The 19,559-nt window shown below is 37.3% G+C and overlaps 1 protein-coding gene across 2 annotated transcripts; it reads right to left on the bottom strand.

Annotated features, from left to right (window-relative positions):
• Positions 1–404: 404 nt before the first annotated feature.
• TLR3 (toll like receptor 3) lies at positions 405–17,638 on the bottom strand. 2 transcript variants are annotated; one of them, XM_058525012.1, is made up of 5 exons: positions 17,237–17,638; positions 7,877–8,329; positions 6,131–6,322; positions 2,104–3,956; positions 405–1,867 (listed from the first exon to the last, which is right to left on the bottom strand). In XM_058525012.1, exons 2-5 carry the CDS (start codon positions 8,318–8,320, stop codon positions 1,639–1,641), a joined length of 2,718 nt encoding a protein of 905 aa, XP_058380995.1. In that variant the 5' UTR covers positions 8,321–8,329; positions 17,237–17,638; the 3' UTR covers positions 405–1,638. The 2 variants fall into 2 exon arrangements, with proteins under 2 accessions (XP_058380995.1, XP_058380994.1); XM_058525011.1 differs by having other exon boundaries at positions 17,247–17,638.
• Positions 17,639–19,559: the final 1,921 nt, after the last annotated feature.

The raw sequence follows: 19,559 nt of genomic DNA, 5'->3' as shown, positions 1-19,559 counted from the left end.
ATGAATCTTAATGGAAACATTGTGTCTTAACGGAAAAGACAAGTGTCTCATCTGTAAGGGTGGTGTACAATGTGAAAGGGAAAAGGAGTTCTCCATACACTCACAATGTTGGGAGACTGGAGACACTCAGAACCAGCAGTACAGTGGGTATTACTTCTTCCAGGATTGTGTGAACTTAGCCCTGAGAATACTGAACTATTTAAATCAAAGTTCCCAAATGTGACATCTCAAATGCTCTCTAAATTCAGCAAATGAGCCCCTCGAGTACAGAAATTAACTCAGTATTATAATTTTAACTTTCTCTTATATTTGAATATAAGGGTTTTAAAAAGCTATTCATGTCTATTTCAATTAGACTCTTTTTATTGTAAAACAAAAATAAAACTTAAAATAATAGTCTTCCTAGATAAGCCTTTTGTTTGTTTGTTTGGTGAGGAAGATTGGCTCTGAGCTAATGTCTGCTGCCAATCCTCCTGCTTTTGCTGAGGAAGATTGGCCCTGGGCTAACATCTGTGCCCATCCTCCTCTATTTTGTACATGGGATGTCACCACAGCATGGCTTGATGAGCGGTGTGTAGGTCCGCACCCAGGATCCGAACCCACAACCCCCAGGCTGCTGAAGCAGAGTGTGCAAACTCAACCACTATGCCACCAGGCCAGCCCCCAATAGTCTTCCTAGATAAGGAATAACTTACACACAGTATACTATTTTATGGCACAATAATATATTCCATGTGAATGTATTATACCGTGATCATCATCACTAATTACACGAGAATAGTTAAGATTTTGTTTATCATCATAATTTTCAAGATCAGGAGTCAAAGAATCCCAGTGGGACCAAGTGATTTGGCCAGGGCCATCTCCTGAGTCAGTGACCAGGGGAAGACAACTTTTTGTTTCCACAAAGCCAATCTATTAATTAACCTTCAGGAAGCAAACCTATCTGCAATACTTTTCAATAAGAGAATTGTTTCTTCTAATACCTCCTATAGCAGAAATCCAAATATCAGGAAAATATAAGTAAGGATTTATTAAAATATTTATTTTATTAAGTAATAAAAATGAATGGCAAATGTTTTCTGCCCTTGAGTATGTATATTAAAATGATATTTAACACTTAAGAAATCAACGCTGGATAGGCACCACAAAAATACAAAGTTTTTCAATTAAAAAAATACTGTAATTAAACTTTTAAAAATGTGGATATATATTTTACTCTTTTACAACTGAAATAGCATTGTACCTCTTAAAACAATTATCTTTTATTCTACTATGAATGCATCCAAAAAAGCCCAAATATAATTATCACAAATCCTCATATAATTTGAACTTTTCTTTAAATGAAGAATATTTAAAAATATTCTTAAGTTGTCATAGGCCTCAGTAACCAATTGTATATTCGTTAGTACAGGATATTCTTATATGTTTATTCGGGGTCAAATTAAGTTAATCGATAATGAAAGGCCTAAAGTAGGGAGACATATTTCCATAGAAGAGATATAATTGTGATATAATATTCTAACCTATAAATATGAATAAACAGATTTACATTATTTTCAAATAAAACTTAAATTTACCATGGAACTTTATAAATTGAGAAAGTTACTCCTTTGTTAAGTTAGTCTTTAAATAAATTTAATGTACTGAATTTCTGGATCCAAGGGCTACCTGCAATTTATGATGAAAGGCATTTATCCGTTCTTTCTGAACTGGCCAGTTCAAGATGCAGTGAGATTTAAACATTCCTCTTCGCAAACAGAGGGCGTGGTTCAGTTTATAGTCTGGAATCTTCTCAAGAAAGATCAATATAATGGAATCCAGGTTTTGTTCAATAGCTTGCTGAACTGCATGGTGTACCTTGAATCTAATTTAAAAAAATTATTGAATTAAGTTATATATCAATAGACAACTTTTAAAAGCCAGAAGCTCTAAAACCTAAAATTCCCCTTAGAATTTACTTTAATCTGTCACTAAAAGTCAGATTGGTTTTTTTTAATTTTATTTTTAAAATTCTTTGAGTCATGAGTAATAATGTTAGTAATATTTAAAAGCTCCATTGAAAAACAAGTACACACTTAAAATGTCACAGTGTTCACCTACCTTTTACATAATGGATCTTTTAATAGATGATGTGTTACAACAAAAATAATTTTTCTGCTCCTTTGGATGCTGTTAATAATTGCTTCAAGTTCAAGGACACCTGCCTGAAAATCTCTTTCTTCCAGACAAAATCTGAGAGTTTGATCTTTTTCTTCCATTGGCAAGAAGTGTTCCCAGACCCAATCCCTATCTTTATAGGCATGTATTATATACGCTGCATATTCAAACTGCTCTGGCTGTCTGTCTATTTCTTTGAAACCAAGAACTCGATGCACCGAAACGTTCCAATAAAAAGATATCCTCCAGCCTTCAAAATGGATGAGCAGTACGATAAAGATAAAGAACAATAGGGTACTGGTATTTATCATGAAAAGAAGTTCAAAGGGGGCACTGTCTTTGCAGGATGATGTATCAAAAAGCATCACCGGGAAGCCATGATAATGAGGAGGAGTATTGCAAAGATAATGGTTTGATAGCTCAGAGATGTTGGTATGGGTACCATTAATCCAATTAACAAACCAGGCAATGCTTTCACATGTACAATCAAATGGATTAAAGCTCATATCTAAGTTACTCAGGTTCTTGAAAGCTGGCCCAAAAACATTCTTCTCAACTGATGTTATGAGATTCTTCTGAAGGCTCAATGACTTTAGAGACACCTGATTATCAAAGACAGATGGTGGAAGCATGTTTAAATTATTCAGTCCTAAATTGATGCTCTTTAATTCAAATAAGTTCTTGAAGGCCTCTGCTGGGATCTCATCAAAGCCATTGGACTCTAAGTTAAGAATGTGGAGGTGAGAAAGACCCTTTAGAAAATGAACAGGACCACCAGGGTTTGCATGTTTCCAGAGCCGTGCTAAGTTGTTATGCTGCAAATCCAGAATTTCTAGTTTCTCAAGACCTTCCAACAGTTCATCATTTATGTTGGCTATGTTGTTGTTGCTTAGATCCAGGATGGTCAAGTTACGAAGAGGGCGAAAAGGTGAAGGGGAGCTATCCACATTTTTAAGGGCCACCCTTCGGAGCATCAGTTGTTGAAGGCTTGGAACCAAGGCAAAAGAGTTGCTAGTCAGTTGTAGGTATTTGTTGTAGGACAGGTAGATTTCAACAATATTTTCTAGACCTCTCCATTCCTGACCTGTGAGTTCTTGCCCAATTTCGTTGAGGCCAAGGTCAAGTATCTTTAGGTGACCCAACCAAGAAAAAGCACCACTTTCTATTTTTGAGATTTTATTTTTGGTTAGGTTGAGTATTCGCAGAGGAGAATGAGCAAGTGACAGAAATGTTTCATTTGTTAAAGTCCGCAAACTTGAGAAGGAGTTGGATAGACTTAAGTATTTCAGTTTTACCAGTCCTGTGAACATATTGTTTTTTATGCCTGGAAAGTTGTTATCTTCCATGTTAAGATACTCCAAACATTTTAGCCACTGAAAGGAAAAATCATCAATCTTGGGAAGCGAAGCAAGGGCATTGCTTTGTTTAGTAAAAGATCGTCTCAAATTCAGGTGTCTCACATTGAAAAGCCCATAAAAGGAGTGAGAATACAAATGCTGTATATTATTATACTCCAGGAAGAAATATTCTAGATGTGGAAGCCAAGCAAAGGAATCCTTACCAATCACATTTAAGCTGTTATGGGAAAGATCCAGCATGGTGAGATTTGTCTGCTCTAGTCCAGTGAAAGTCATATTGCTTGTTATATTTAGCTGGGTGTTGCTCAGGGAAAGATTCTGAATGCTTGTGTTTGATAATTCCAAGCAAAGCTTCCGTGTGAGACTGGGGCCCAGTTGGACATTGTTCAGAGAGAGGCCAAATAATTTTCCAATTGCATGAAAACACCCTGGAGAGAACTGAAGGTGGAGGGAAAAAAAGAGAGGTTAATAACCAAAACACAACAGAGTCTGTACAACCTTTGAAAAGCTTAAACACAATTCTTTACCCAATCCTTCTTCCTCTTTTACCACCTCTCTGGGTCTTCTCTCCATCCCTCTAATGCACAGCTCCTTACTCTGTGCCTGTAACACCCACCTCTTGCTCCAGCCCCTTACCTCCCCTGGCCACTGGTTAACTTCCACCCAGCATTCACATCTCAGCTGAGATGCCACTTCTTCAGCGGGCCTTCCCTGACCTCCCAGTCTAGGTTAAGTCTCCTGGTACTTTTCCTTCATCACACTGAGTATAATTGGAATTCATAAACTATAAAGTCACCATTGGAGCAGATCTCATTTCTGTCTCAGTGACCACTGTTCTGTAACTCTGAGTTCAGAGATCACCGGTCTTGCCACCAAGGTTTTCTCCTGACTTTATTTCATTACAGCATCTCCAGCTCTCTTCCACTCTGCCCCCATTCCCTCACCAGGAGCCTTGGCTGCTCTGGGGTTCAGCACTGGAAAAAGAGAACAGAAGGCAAGAGAGAAGCAATTGACAGGACAGTAGGCAGTCCCTGGCGGTTAAATCCACCAGGAGAGCAAAGAGGCTCAGATTTCTACCGTGTCATATGGGAGATGTTAGGGCTAATGGAAGAAAGGAAAGAAATGTGGAAGGACGTGTGCTTTAGTGTAAGTAAAGTCAGTCAAAATACAAAGCAGGAAATTATTAGATTAATGATGGTAAATCTACATAATAAGATTATTTTGCAGTCACTGAAATTAAGTTTTTGAATAATTCTTCATGGCATGGAGGATGTTCATGATACGGTGTTACTTTTAAATGACAGGATACACTGTCATCCTCAGAGAGGCAATATAGCACAGCTGTTAAGAGAATGGGCCCTGATCTAACACTGTCAGAAATCCAGCTCTGTGACCAGCTGGTCACTGTGAGACCTTGGACAAGTTCCATAATCTTTCTTCATCTCCGTTTACTCTTGTGTAAAATGATAAGAACAAGGTGGACTATATGTATTATAGGACCATATTAAAAAATATTAAAAAAGAACTTGTCACAGTGCCTGACACACAGTTAAGTGCTTTATGAATCTCAGTTGCTGTTGTTTTCTCTTATTACTTGGAGAAAAGCTGGAGATAAACATACCCAAATGCTAACATTGGTTGTCTCTGGATTGTGGGCTTTTGGATGATTTTTATTTTCCCTCTCATTACTTATACATTTTATAAGATTTCTCCAATAAGTATTCTAAACAGAAAATAATGCTATTCAAAAATTAACTTGAGTAGCTTGCATAAAATATTTAATTACTCTCTCGGGATAATTTTGTACACAGTCTATTTTTATGTCTGAAAATTAATACAGCTTTAAAAAATCTGATTTTTGTTTATAATTTCCAACATTCTTATTCGCAGCCTGTAAAGGAATAAAATACAGACATAGCTGTGTACAACATAGCTGTGTAGTTAACAAATTGAAGATCATGGATCCAAAAAGAGAAGATTAGCTAGGTATACTCCATTATCGGATGGTTTTTATAAAGTTGAATGCTAGTTATCATTTATGGAGCACTTACTATACAGAAGACACTGTGCTGAATTCTTTCCCATCCAGCCCTATGAAATAGTGCTATTATTAGGCCAATTTTAAAACTGGGGAACTGGAGCAGACAGAACTTGAATAATTTGCCTGATCATACAATTATTAAGAGAGAAAGCCCAGATAGGGAGCCAGCTAACACAACTTGAAAGCCTACGCTCTTAACCATCATGCTATTTTAATTATTTCACAGACTTTGTGAGATACATGGTATTATTTCCACTTTACAAGTGAAGAAACTAAGACCCAGAGAGGTTAAGCGAGTTCCCCAAGGTCAAAGTACTAGTTTGTAATGGAATGGGGATTTTAAGCCACTTCTGTTTGACGGCAGAGTCCCAGCTCCTAATTGTCACCCAACTCCTTTCCTTGTGAGGAAGACTTCAATGACCCCAAGCAATAAATGTGAAGAATTCTGGAAGACGTGGCAAAGGTTATCACTTCTTTCTCTACAGATCTTTAGATTCTTACCCACGTGACACAATTAGGAACAGCCCACACTTAAAAGCAGAACACAAAATAGTTTTACCTTACTTCTTACCTCTTTAATTTGATTTGATGACAACTCTAACTTTTTTAAAGAGGAATTGCCAAGGAAATCAAGTTCTTCATGTCTTAGTGCCTGAATTTTATTATTTGATAATAGAAGCTCTTGGAGATTTTCCAGTTGGAGCTGAGTTCCTAATTTCGTAGATGATAAACCATTATGAGATAGATCTAATTTGATTAATTTCTGAGAGAAAAAAAAATATATGTTAGAGTCTTGCCACCAAAAATAGTTTCTCTAAATGTGCATGAATCTTAGAAATAACTCAACAGCAAAATGTCTTCTCTGTTATTCTACAGAAAACAGACAGTAGGAATAATAAAAAATCTTTCTTGTGATTGAAAATACCATTGTTGCAAGAATTTAGTTTCTTACTTCAAGAATCACTTTATTTCTCTTACCAAAGTAAAAGGACTTTATTTATTTGTGATATAAGAAATATTCATAAGAAGCATTTATTTATTTACTCATTTATTTATAATAAGCATTATAATGATATAAGGAATATTCATGTGGCTTATCAACATATAGTGTCATGTAACAGTCTTGTAACTAAACAACAGAAAAAAAGAAGAAAAACTGTTTTCTTAAAAAAGCATGAGTAGATCTTTGCTGCCCATGAAATCCTAAAAAGATTTTTATATTGAGAAAGATGGATAATTATGTAAATTTTGCATCATGGCTAGTACAGAATATTAATTTTTCTTTGTTTTTTCAGTGCTGTAGCGTATCTTATCCCTCCTGCTACTTTTGAACATGTGAACTTCCACTCAGGTAAAAGGTAAGGAAAAGATGATATATGTTAGGGCAAAATCTTATGTCTATTAAAGAGAGCAAGACTGTTATTTATGTTTTAAAAATAAAAATAACATTTTGCCAATGATTACTCTAACCAGATTTTGAAGTCTTTGTGTGCAAAGATATTTCATTCACATCAGAATCTAAGAAGGCACAAGAAAGAATTTCAAATCCCTAGCAAGCAAACCATTTTATAACTGTTTCTAAGCATATTTAAATTTTACGTTATTCTTGGCATCTGAGGTCAAAGAATGCTTAGTTTTTTATAAGTCCATAAAATGAAAAAAATAAAGGTTTTGAAAATGGCTTTGGTTTAAGAAAAGCACTTAATAATTGTCTCAGATTTAGAAACAATAACATACATTATTCACAGATTTGAAATTCAAATTTCAAATTTTGAAAAGAGAAAGGTGGTACCCATTGGAAAAGCAGTATTGTGAGGCGATGGTTTAAATCAAGAGTAGGTAATTTTTAGTTAAACAATTTGCTTTATCATGTATCAATTTGTTAACTTTACTTAAGTCAGAATTTGGATTCGACATTTTTTTCATTACTTCAGGTGCTAAATCAGCAGCGCTGAGAGTTTATTTGCCGTGTTCCTCATGGGATATTCTGATTCTTCTCTGATCATCACAGATAAGATTCCTCCCTGATTTCTACCTCGTGTGTCTAAGTTCTATTCTTAATGGGAGGAAGCAAGAGAGGCAGAAATTGACTTAAGGTTGAAATTGATTTAAAATGGCATTTTCTCTTTCGAAAACATTTCCAATCATAATGGCAATATTTGTGTGTGGGGTCCCCCCCCCCTTTTGGGTAGATCAGATTTCTTATTCTTCACCTTGATATTCAGAGATTAAGTGTAAGGATGAATAAGTGACTTGAAAACTTAACATTATACACCATTTTTGATTTCTTATACAAAAATGAATATTCTCACCTTACCTTCAGATTTTTAAAGGGATTATTTTGAATTTTCTGGATTGAGTTGGATCTTAGATGGAGTTCAGTCAAATTCGTGCAGAAGACAAAGGTTTTATCAGAAAGTTGAGATAGCTCATTGTGTTGGAGGTTCAAAATTTCCAACAAGGGCAGTTTTTGGCACAATTCTGGCTCCAGTTTTGAGATGGTGTTAAATCCTCCATCCAAGATAGTAAGTTGGCTATATCTTGTAAAATTAGCAGGTGGCAATCTCCTGAGTTGATTATGGGTGAGATTCAACACTGTTATGTTTGCCGGGAGGTCATCGGGTATTTGAGTCAACTTCAGATGACTGCAGTCAGCCACTTCATGTCTAACAGCACATCTGTTGGTAGAGGATGCACACAGTACCCAAAAGGGCAAGAGTCTCAAAAAGGAGTAGATATGATATGGCAACCCCTGGGTCATGGTTCTGTCCTATAACAGAAACATAAAAAGTAATGGACAACATCAATAAGACATTCTTTCCCATGCATTGGTATATTTTTTGTAAAATATATAACCAAATGTGACTATGTCTGATCTTTTTACTCATAACTTTTATGATATACAAGTATGTATTATACAAGTAATACTTCAAATGGAAATAATTCAAACAGCACAGAAAGTAAACAATGGAACATGCAAACTCTCTCCTCGTTCTTCACCTCCACCCCAGCTGCAATGTTCCAAGGTAGCCTCTTGACAGTTTCTATTTGAATTCTCATGGTCACCTCCAGAAACCTAAATAATACGCTTGCATTTCTATTTCTTCATTTACTGATATTGAGTATTTTCTTCCCATTATAAAGATAAGGATCTTAGTTATACTATTCCCTCATCCTCTTCACATTTTTTCTTTAGTTATTTTTAACTTAATTTAATCTATTGCTATATTTATAGTTAGTTTTTTTGTGTGTGTGTGTGAGGAAGATCAGCCCTGAGCTAACATCCACCAATCCTCTTCTTTTTGCTGAGGAAGACCGGCCCTAAGCTAATATCTATTGTCAATCCTTTTTTTTGTTTTCCCTTTTTCTCCCCAAAGCCCCAGTAGATAGTTGTATGTCATATTGCACATCCTTCTAGTTGCTGTATGTGGGACGCGGCCTCAGCATGACTGGACAAGCGGTGCATCGGTGCGCGCCCGGGATCAGAACCAGGGCCACTGGTAGCGCAGCAGGTGCACTTAACCGCTAAGCCACGGGGCCGGCCTCACATTTATAGTTTTGAAGACATACCTAAAACTCTATTTCTTTTGCGTGTGTGTGTGTGTGTGAGGAGATCAGCCCTGTGCTAACATCTGCCAGTCCTCCTCTTTTTTTTTTTTTTTTTTTTTTTTTTTTGCTGAGGAAGACTGGCCCTGGGCTAACATCCATGCCCATCTTCCTCCACTTTATATGGGACGCTGCCACAGCAGGGCTTGACAAGCAGTGCATCAGTGCGCACCCAGGATCCCAACTGGCAAACCCCAGGCCGCTGCAGTGGAGCGTGCGCACTTAACCACTTGCACCACCGGGCCAGCCCCTAAAACTCTATGTTTGCCAACTTTACACAAAATCTCTTGACTCCTCGCCTTGTGACACAGGAAAGTGCACTCCTGTATTTTCAACACACTTCTTCCATCCTTTCGTTTCCTAAGACTGTCAGCTAATAACATTGCTTGACATTGTCAAGATATAAAAAGTTACCATTTTTATCTTGAACTATGATTAAGTCTGACATACTTGGTCTAGATCAATTCAGAAAATCTAAAGTCAATAAATATCATTTACAATTTTTATGATTATATAAATAAATATCCACTGCAGGATCAGTAAGAGTTAGAGAAACATAGCGATTAAGAGAACAAACCCTAGAGTTACACCCTCCGCGTTATGATCCTGGTTCCTCCGCTTTGTGGCCTCTGGCAAGTCAATTCATTTCTCAGGCTTTAGTTTCCTCATCTTGTAAATAGAGATGATTACAGTAGCTCCTCCCTCCTAGGTAGTTATGAGGATTAAAGGAGACAAACCTTACAATATCTGGCATAAAGCAACATTTAATGTTATTACTATTATTAATCAGTATAACAATCTCATGATTTATAAATGAATAATTATAACTATTTTCTATTAGGTAAATTTTTTACTATAAAGAAAATCTATGCAAAACAAAGACAATTTATATCATGAGACAATCACAGCTAACCATTCAACAAGAAGGACATAGTAGAAGAAGCCAAACATGTAAAATAATTGAAATTCAAGGAAATTCACGGATGATTGAAAAGATTTGATAAGCTCCTTATTAAAGCAAACTTGGGTTAAGTGGGGAGCTACAGCACAGACTCTGGGGCTGCTTTCACAGGCTGTGAAGCAACCAGAATCTTCCCGGCACAACTGCAAATCCTTTTCCTTTAAGGAGGCCAGATTTCTTAAAAATTGTTCTCTTTTTTCAATTTCATTTTGAAGAATGAAAAGAAAGTCCTGGGTTATGAGGCATCCATTGGTCACTATACCCTACTACTTTAGTCTAAAGACTGAAAATAATAAGTTTAAGCACTGGCTAATACGTCATTCACAAAATCCAAAGGCCTTTAAAAATTTTAATAAGAATATTTTATACACTGTATAAAAATTGCTTAGAAAACATTGCATAAAATACTTTTATTTTTCTATAAAATTTTTGTAATTCTTACAGATTAAACATAGTCGTGTTGGATGTTTTAAATGGATGATTTGAAGAGCCTTAAGTAACCATCACAGTGTTGCACATAGAAATGAAAGCAAATACAATTTTAATTTATGGAATCTTTGCATTAGAGTTCTTAAGTAATTAATATTGCCCACGAATAAAACATGAATGCAGTTGAATGCAGAAGATATAACCCTATGCCTCCAAGCAGGTGACCCATGTGTACTCAAGGCAACAGGCATTTGTCTCTCTTATGCTAAATCAATTCTTTACAATTATGCCTGGTTTAGTTTTCTGCTTATTTGGACCGTGATTTTTTTAAGTTTATAATTTCCACTATTTTATTCCTGTTGAATGAAGAATCATGTGTGGCTTCATTTCCATTAACATCAAGATCATCCAGCCTCTTAATGGTACTCTTGGTTGAATGGCCAGTTTGGATGAATATGTCTAACACCTGCCACTCGGCTATCATCGTGGAATCCATTTCACTGCATTCTTAGGTTAATGCTGTTATTTTATGGATTTCATTACCTTCTTTCTTACAACATTTTTTTATATTGGCTAGAGTATCTCCTTGAGTAGTTCTTTCTACCTCCCTCCCCAAAAGGTTTATAGGAGGTTATCTTTCTAAGTCCTTCTATGTCTGTTTTTTGTTGTTTTTGTCCTTATATAAATTTGACGTGTAGGCTATTTGAGGTTCAAAATACTTTTTATGCAAAATCATGAAGACATTATTCCATTGTCTTCTAATAGCCAATATTTAGTATTGCTAAAAATAAATCTGATGCCCATCTGATTTTCCTTCTCTTGTATAAAGGATGTCTTTATTTTCTCTTCCCTTTTCTCTTTGGAAGAATCTTTTCTTTGTCCTTGGTAACGTAAAATTTCACATCGATATTTCACACTAAGTCTTTCCTTTAATGTAGCTATGCACTCTATGGCATTTTCAATCTGCAGATTCATGTCTTCCTTAACTTTTTATAATTTCTTTTTCTATTTTTACTTGCATCCTTTCCTTTCCTCCTTCTCCTATGTTCTCTCCTTTGGAACCATTTTTAGGTAGACATCAGCCCTGCTATGTGATCTTCTTTGTATTTCAAGTCTCCTTTTAATCCTTTTATGCTATATTCCTAGATATAAGCTTAACTTTTTGTATCGGGACTTATATTGATATATACTTCTTTAATTTTAGCAATTGTATTTTAAATACTACAGAACAATTCACAAATCATGAACGGACGGCTTGTTGAATTCTCACAAAGTGAGCATGTCAATGTATTCACCACTCAGCTCAAGAAACAGAACACCATGAGCACCCCAGAAGTCCCCCTCAGCTCCCTCCCAGTCACCACCTCCTCCTTCCCAAAGACAAGCATTTCGTAATTTCTTACACAGAAGATTAAGTTGACCTGCATTTGTATTATGTATTAATGGAATCATGCACTGAGTATCATTTTACGCCTTTTTTTCCTCTACATTAGGTTGTGAGATTCATCCACATCTTGTCCTGTAGCAGCATTTGTTCATTTTCATTGCTGTAGAATAATCCATTCATACAGAATATAGCTATAGCACACTTAATTTTTTCCAATATTTCTAATGAAAAATCCTAAACAACACAATTCAAAGAATTTTATAGTGAACACCCTTGTGTTGTCATATATCTACCCACCTATCCATCCTCTATCCATCACCAGTTCACCAAGGTATTCTGCAACATCAGAACCCTTCCCTCTAAAGAATGTGCATTGCTACCTTCAGTTTAAGAATGTTAATAGAGTTTTTCTTCTGATGTAAAATTTGTATACAATGAAATGAACAAATCTTTATGTACATTCTCTGAGTTTTGACACATGCATGCACCTGTGCAACCCAAACCCTAAAGAGTGTCCCATACCTTTCCCAATTAATTCCAATCTCGTCTCCCAGAGACAACCACTGCTCTGGCTTTTTTCCACTACAGATTAGTTTTGTGTGGTTTATAACCTCACATCAATGGCATGATATTCACTCTCTTAAATAGGGCTTCTTTCACCCAGACGGTATTTTTGAAATTCACCCATGTTGCACGTTTCAGTAGTTCTTTTCCTTTATTAACTGAAGGGTATTCCATGTATGACTGTACCCTACTTTGTCCGTGCTCGTATTATTAGACACAGGGGTCGTGTGAAGTTTTTTATTATTATGAATAAAGTTACTATGTACATTTTTGTACATGTTGTTATGGACATATATATACTGATTTCTTTGGGGTAAATACCTAGGATTGAAATTGCTGGCTCATTTAGTGAGTGAACAGTCAGTTTTATAAGAAAATGCTAGATCTTTTGGCAAAGTTTTGTACCATTTTACACTTCCACCAACATCTATACCAACATTTGGTACTATTAGTTCTTTTAGTTTTAGTCATTCTGGTGGGTGTGTAATAATATCTCCTATGGTTTTAATTGTCATTTCCCTGCTGACTAACGATATTTAACAATTTTTCACGTGCTTATGGTCCACTTGTGTATCTTCCCTTGTGTGTTCAAATATTTTGCTCATTTATTAATTAGGTTGTTTCTTTTTTTATTATTGTGTTATAGGAATTATATACATATACGGGTATGAGTCCTTTGCTAGATTTATATTGTATGAATATTTTCTCCCATTTTGTGGGTTTCTTATTCATTTTCTTAATAAATGATAATGTCTTCTTAATTATGATAAAATCTAATTTTGTTTTTTTTTTTTTGGTGAGGAAGATCAGCCCTGAGCTAACATCCATGCTAATCCTCCTCTTTTTGCTGAGGAAGACCGGCTCTGAGCTAACATCTACTGCCAATCCTCCTCCTTTTATTTCCCCAAAGCCCCAGTGGATAGTTGTACGTCATAGTTGCACATCCTTCTAGTTGCTGTACGTGGGATGCGGCCTCAGCATGGCCAGACAAGCGGTGAGGTGGTGCGCGCCCAGGATCCGAACCCGGGCCGCCAGTAGTGGAGCACGCGCACTTAACCGCTAAGCCACAGGGCTGGCCCCTCATAAAATCTAATTTTTTTCATTTTTTTCTTTTATTATTATTGCTTTCTGTGTCCTAAGAGACTTTGCCTACTCCCAAGTTACACTTTTTAAAAGATTTATGGTTTTAACTGTTATATTAAGGTCTGTGATCTCTCTTAATTTTTCTGTATGATGTGAAATAAGGGTCAAGGTTCATTTTTTTCAAGTGCACATCTAGTTATTCAGACTATTTTTTCTTGAAATGACTTTCCTTTCTCAACTTCATTGCTTCAGTACCTTTCTTAAAAACCAAATGAGTGTTTAGGTGTGGTCTGTATCTGGGTTTTCTACTCTCTTCTACTGAAATACTGGCAGTTCTTATGACAACACCACACTGTTTAGATTATTGTAGCTTTACAGTAAGTCTTGAAGTCAGAAGTGTAAATCCTTCCATTTTGTTATTCTTTTACTAGATTGCTTTTTCCACACTATGGTTGATGGAGATTATCTTAAATATATTTGTGTGTGTGTGTGTGTGTGTGTGTGTATGAGAGGAAGATTAGCTCTGAGCTAATATCTATTGCCAGTCCTCCTCTTTTTCCTGAGGAAGATTGGCCCTGGGCTAACATCCATGCCCATCTTCCTCTATGTTATATGTGAGATGCTGCCACAGCATGGCTTGATAAGCGGTGTGTAGGTCCGCACCCAGGATTCAAACCTGCAAACCCTGGGCTGCTGAAACAGAGCATGCAAATTTAACCACTATGCCACTGGGCCGGCCCCTTAAATTTTTTTTTTAACTATTTATTTAATTATCCCTCCTTACTGGAATGTAAAGCTGTAATAGTAAAGACCATGGTTGTTTTTATTTTGTATAGTGTGACCTGTGCCTAGAAAAATGACTGGAACACAACCAGGATTGGACAAACATATGTTGATTGAAGAGCTTTCCATGGGCAGTTAATCAGCTCAAGAAAACCATTCTTATCTCCATATATAGTCACTCTATTTTGGTGGGATGTGTGCTGATGTGATATTCCCTGGTATGATCATTATTCTAGTTTCACTTTCAGATATTGAAAAAAATTGAATATATTCTCAATGTGTGGAGATGGATCGACAATAATGATATTTAAATAGATTTTTCATAAGGTCTAAAAGTCATGACACAAGAATTCCAGGTAAGTTTTAGAGAATAGAATCATTTTAGATGATTAATTCCAGGAAAATAGGACTAGTATGAGTACTTAGAATTGTTCTAATATGCTTTTAAAGATTAGTGGTTTTAGGGGCCGGCCTGGCGGCACAAGCGATTTAGTGTGCACACTTCGCTGCCGCAGCCTGGGGTTCGCTGGTTCGGATCCCGGGCGCACACCGACGCACCGCTTCTCAAGCCATGCTGTGGCGGTGTCTCATATAAAGTGGAGGAAGATGGGCATGGATGTTAGCCCAGGGCCAGTCTTCCTCAGCAAAAAGAAGAGGATTGGCAGATGTGAGCTTAGGGCTGAGCTTCCTCACCAAAAAAAAAAAAAAAAAAAAATATTAGTGGTTTTACTTTTATTCTGTTTCTATTTCTCAGAAACAGAAAAGAAATCAGCTTCCATAGATTAACGTTCCCACCTCATGGCCTTTATAATACTGGCAGTAAATATTTTTAAAGCCACACACAATTTTTACATCCATAGGCCCAGGCCAGCTAGGATGCCCCTTATCAAATTGCTCAGGTGCATGAAGAATGGGAGGCTGGAAACGATACATTCTAGAAACCAAGGACCAGCTCCCCAGCTCTGCCTCTCTGAGATTCTCCCAAACCTCTCCTCCCCGTACCATAAGGGTACTGCCTCGATTTACCAACTCTCAGGTACAGTCCCTGCAATATATTCTCCTCCTTGTCCAGGTGACACTTTTCCTGGAAGGGTTGTAGGTAGAGATCAGGATTCCTGAAAAGGACTAATCCATTTACAAAGCATATCCCTGAAGGACTGAAAGACATTCCCAGGTTGGAAGATACACTTCATCAGATGGAAAAGACTCACCAAGTGCTAGGCAGGACCAGTAAGAGAGGAAAATACACAGAGAGGGGGCTGGCCTGGTGGCATAGTGGTTGGGTTCACATGCTCCGCTTCAGCAGCCTGGCGTTTGCAGGTTCAGATCCTGGGCGCAGACCTCTGCACCACTCATCAAGCTATGCTGTGGCAGGCAACCCACATTAAAAAAAAAAAAATAGAGGAAGATGGGCACAGATGTTAGCCCAGGGCCAATGTTCCTCAGCAAAAAGAGGAGGATTGGCAACAGATGTTAGCTCAGGGCTAATCTTCCTCACCAAAATAACTAACTAACTAACTAAATAAATAGAATAATACATACTCATAAATTTTTTTTTTAAAAATACACAGAGAGAATGGTATGTGACTCATTCAGAATTGTGATCATTCACAAGAAAATCCTAAAACCTTCTAAGGAGAACATATGATCAATTATTTCCAAAGGAAAGAGATCCTAACTAATACAAACTTTTCATCAGCAACATCAGCCACTAGATGTGGCTATCAAAACATGCAGAGGAAATAAATTTGAACCTAAAATTTCATTTCCAGGTGAACAATTAAAGATAAGGGTAAAAGTATTTTGAGATATGCAAAGATTCAGTAAGTTTATAACTATGCAACCCATAGGAAAAGTTATTCTAGAATGTGCTTCAGAAAAACAAACAAACAAAAATGCAGTGAGAGGATGAAATGGGAGTGAAGAAAAAGTTGCTGTTGAGTGAGATATAACAGAAACAAAGAAAGCTAAAAAGAAATGAAAAATAGACTCACTGGGCCTTGCAATTTTGGAAAGCGTTTTCAGGGTGCATAGGATTACCATTTCTTTATCCAAGCGAGAGACAATATTACATCATGGTTAGGACATGGAGTCTGGAGCCAGGCTACTTATTTAACCACTTGTCATAGTTTGGCTTGTACAGTTCGGTTTGCAAAGTCACAGTATTTTTTTCCTAAATTTATGCAGATACACTTATATGCAGACACACACCAACACATAATCATATTGTAAAGTTGGGAGGCAACTTGCTGGAACTATTACTATCCAAGGGGCTCCATTTTCCTCTGACTAGCCCACATTTGCTGCTGCTAATTTCTGATCTTCCTATACATCTAAATGTCTTTCCACTTCTCAGCTTCCTCCATTTTCTTTTATTAAGCCAAAGAAACTCATTTTTTTACTTCTAGAAACACCGGGAATGTTCTCTCCTTTTCAAGCACAGTAACATAAAATGCCAGCTCCTGTCTCCTCTCCAGCCAACAAAACTGAGGAGATAAGCTCTTTGTATCTTTAAGACAAAGATGTGATTTTTTTTAAAAAGCTGTTGCAAAATGATTTCCATAGCTTCCCTAATGTGCTTTTCCAGGTATAGAACTCTACAAAAGGAAAAAATAATTTAATTATTGCATAAAATATTTTATCGTGTTAATTAGAAATTGTTGCTATTCCTTGTACTCTGAGTTACGAAACATTTCTCCCCGTGGCTACATAGCTCTCTTTTCTTCCCATCGTTCTTGTTGAATGAGTCTGCCTGGGTTTCAATCACCAAATCAAAGAAAGACCCAAGAATACAAACACCAACATGCATTCTAGATTTACCCAACATAAGAGAGCCTATCCCAATAAGAATTTAAAATATATACCTTCACTTACTCTAAGGATGGCTGACCATTCCTTTTTTCCTTAGTCCAAATCCAGTCGTTTTCATCGAAGTGTGGCAAGTTTGCTACAAACTCGAAAGTGAAACTAAAGTTAAAAAAAAAAAAAAAGCCTTTTGTAGTTGGTGCCTTCTAAGAAAGGCAAAGGGGAAAAAAAGCACAATCTCGGCAGAAGGTGTCTTCCATTGCCTCTTAAAAATGTCTCATTTTTTTCTTCTTCGGGTACAGTCCCTTGGGTTTCCTTAAAAGGGTCAAAGATTTAGCAACAGAGGAAGTTGAAAGAGTGGGACCTCACCACTTGGTGTGGGCAGGGCTATCCTCTAGAGGTTAATGAATACCTAACTCAGAGTGACTTCCTCTATTTTTTTTTTTTTGTGAGGAAGATCAGCCCTGAGCTAACATCTGATGCCAACCCTCCTCTTTTTGCCGAGAAAGATCGGTCCTGGGCTAACATCCATGCCCATCTTCCTCCACTTTATATGGGACGCCACCACAGCATGGCTTGACAAGTGGTGCATTGGTGCACACCCAGGATCCGAACCTGCAAACCCCGGGCCACCAAAGCTGAGCACGCACTTAACCGCTGCGCCACCAGGCGTGCCGACTTCCTCTATTTTTTACCAAAGACTGACGCAACACTGTCAGAATCTAGTACAATGTGGTCAGAGGGACAGAAAAAACTCAGTCCCTAATCAAAGCCAAATACTTTCACTTCTCTTATCTCAAGTTTCCACCCTGTAAGATAAGTAATACAGAATTAACCTTTTGATCAAAGAAGAGACCGAGGTTCACAGCAGAGAAGGAGCTCACCCGGCAAAGCCAGGAGCCATCCTAACTCGTGCCGCCCGACTTTCCACAGTCAGAACCTGTTAGGGAACAAATAGATGGGCCCAGGGAAAGCTCACATTCATTATTTAGTTATGAATTAGCTTTACTGACTCCAACTAGTTAAAGGAATGTGCTTGTCAAGAAACAAACACATTTTTTGTTGTTGTTATAATATGATATAATTATAACTATATTGTTATATAATAAAATATAACAATGGGCAGGAACTCTAAAGATCAACTAATCCAACTCCGTTGTTTGAGAAACAAGGAAAATGAAACCTAACGAGATGAGTGATTTGCCTAAGGACGTACCCCAAGTTGCCATAATGCTTTATATAAACAAGTTATAAAACAGCCTAGAACAGTTGAAAAATGCCACTAACTTGACTTGACTGCAGAATTGAGAGCAAGAAATAAGTTTCTATCAGGGTGTAAAATGTCCTCTCCTGGCCCCTGGTGGACCATCTTGTGATTACTGGGCTCGTGGCTACACTTTTCTGGTTTTCAGCTGTCACATTTGTAATATAATACCATAAGCAAACAATTGTCCTGAGTAAACAATTGTCCCCCACATCTACTCATTGAGCTGTGCAGTAAACGTTACTAGTATTCAAAAGGTTTCTTCTCTGTGAGCTCCTTGAAGGCAGGACGGGGTATGTTCTTGGTGTTATGACTCGCCAGCCACTCTGCCATGCTAGGCTGTTACTTTGGCCTCCAGTTAACCAGGCTTCTTTTCAGTATTCAGACCCTTGCATGATCTTCTCCCACATTGACTCAGGGCTCGGCTATGTGACTAGCTTTGGCCCGTGGGGTATTAGTAAGCATGAAGCAAGCCAAGGCTTGACAAGCATTTGCACATTGGGACTTACTCTCTTCCTTTCAGAACCCAGTCACTGTGCGGTGAGAAGCTCAATCCAGCCTTATGCAAAGGCAACATGGAGGAGAACGGAAGCTCTGGCCAACAGCTCCAACGAGCGCACAGAAGACAGCCAGCATCAACTTGCTATCCATATGAGTAGACCATATTGGGAATGGATTTTCCAATTCCAGTTGAGTCACCCTAGCTGATGCCACATGGAGCAGAGACAAGCTGTCCCCAGCAAGTCCTGTCAAAATTCCAGAAAAGTCAAAAAATAAATGACTGTTGTTGTTTTAAACCAAAAAAATTTGGAGTTGGTGTGTTTTGTGTCATTAGATAAATGAAATATGTTCTCTCCACAACCCTACAGACCTATCTCTTATGCCTTACGACATCTTGCACATATTAGATTTTCCATAATGTTGGTTGAACTAATGAATGGCTTTCAATAAATAATTTTTATTGATGATCTCATAATGCAGTTATCTGTTTAGGCTTAACAGATATTAATAGTCCTCCGTTCTTGCTAGTTTCTCAATACAGCACAGGTCAGTTTCTCTCCACTGTACATTTCTTAATTATGCATAAGTTATTTAGCTATTACGGTGGTAGGTGCTAC

Source organism: Diceros bicornis, chromosome 29 (genome assembly GCF_020826845.1).
Source record: "Diceros bicornis minor isolate mBicDic1 chromosome 29, mDicBic1.mat.cur, whole genome shotgun sequence".
Taxonomy (NCBI): domain Eukaryota; kingdom Metazoa; phylum Chordata; class Mammalia; order Perissodactyla; family Rhinocerotidae; genus Diceros; species Diceros bicornis.
The sequence above is the reverse complement of the archived record's forward strand: the minus strand, read 5'-3'. Positions and strand labels throughout refer to the sequence as shown.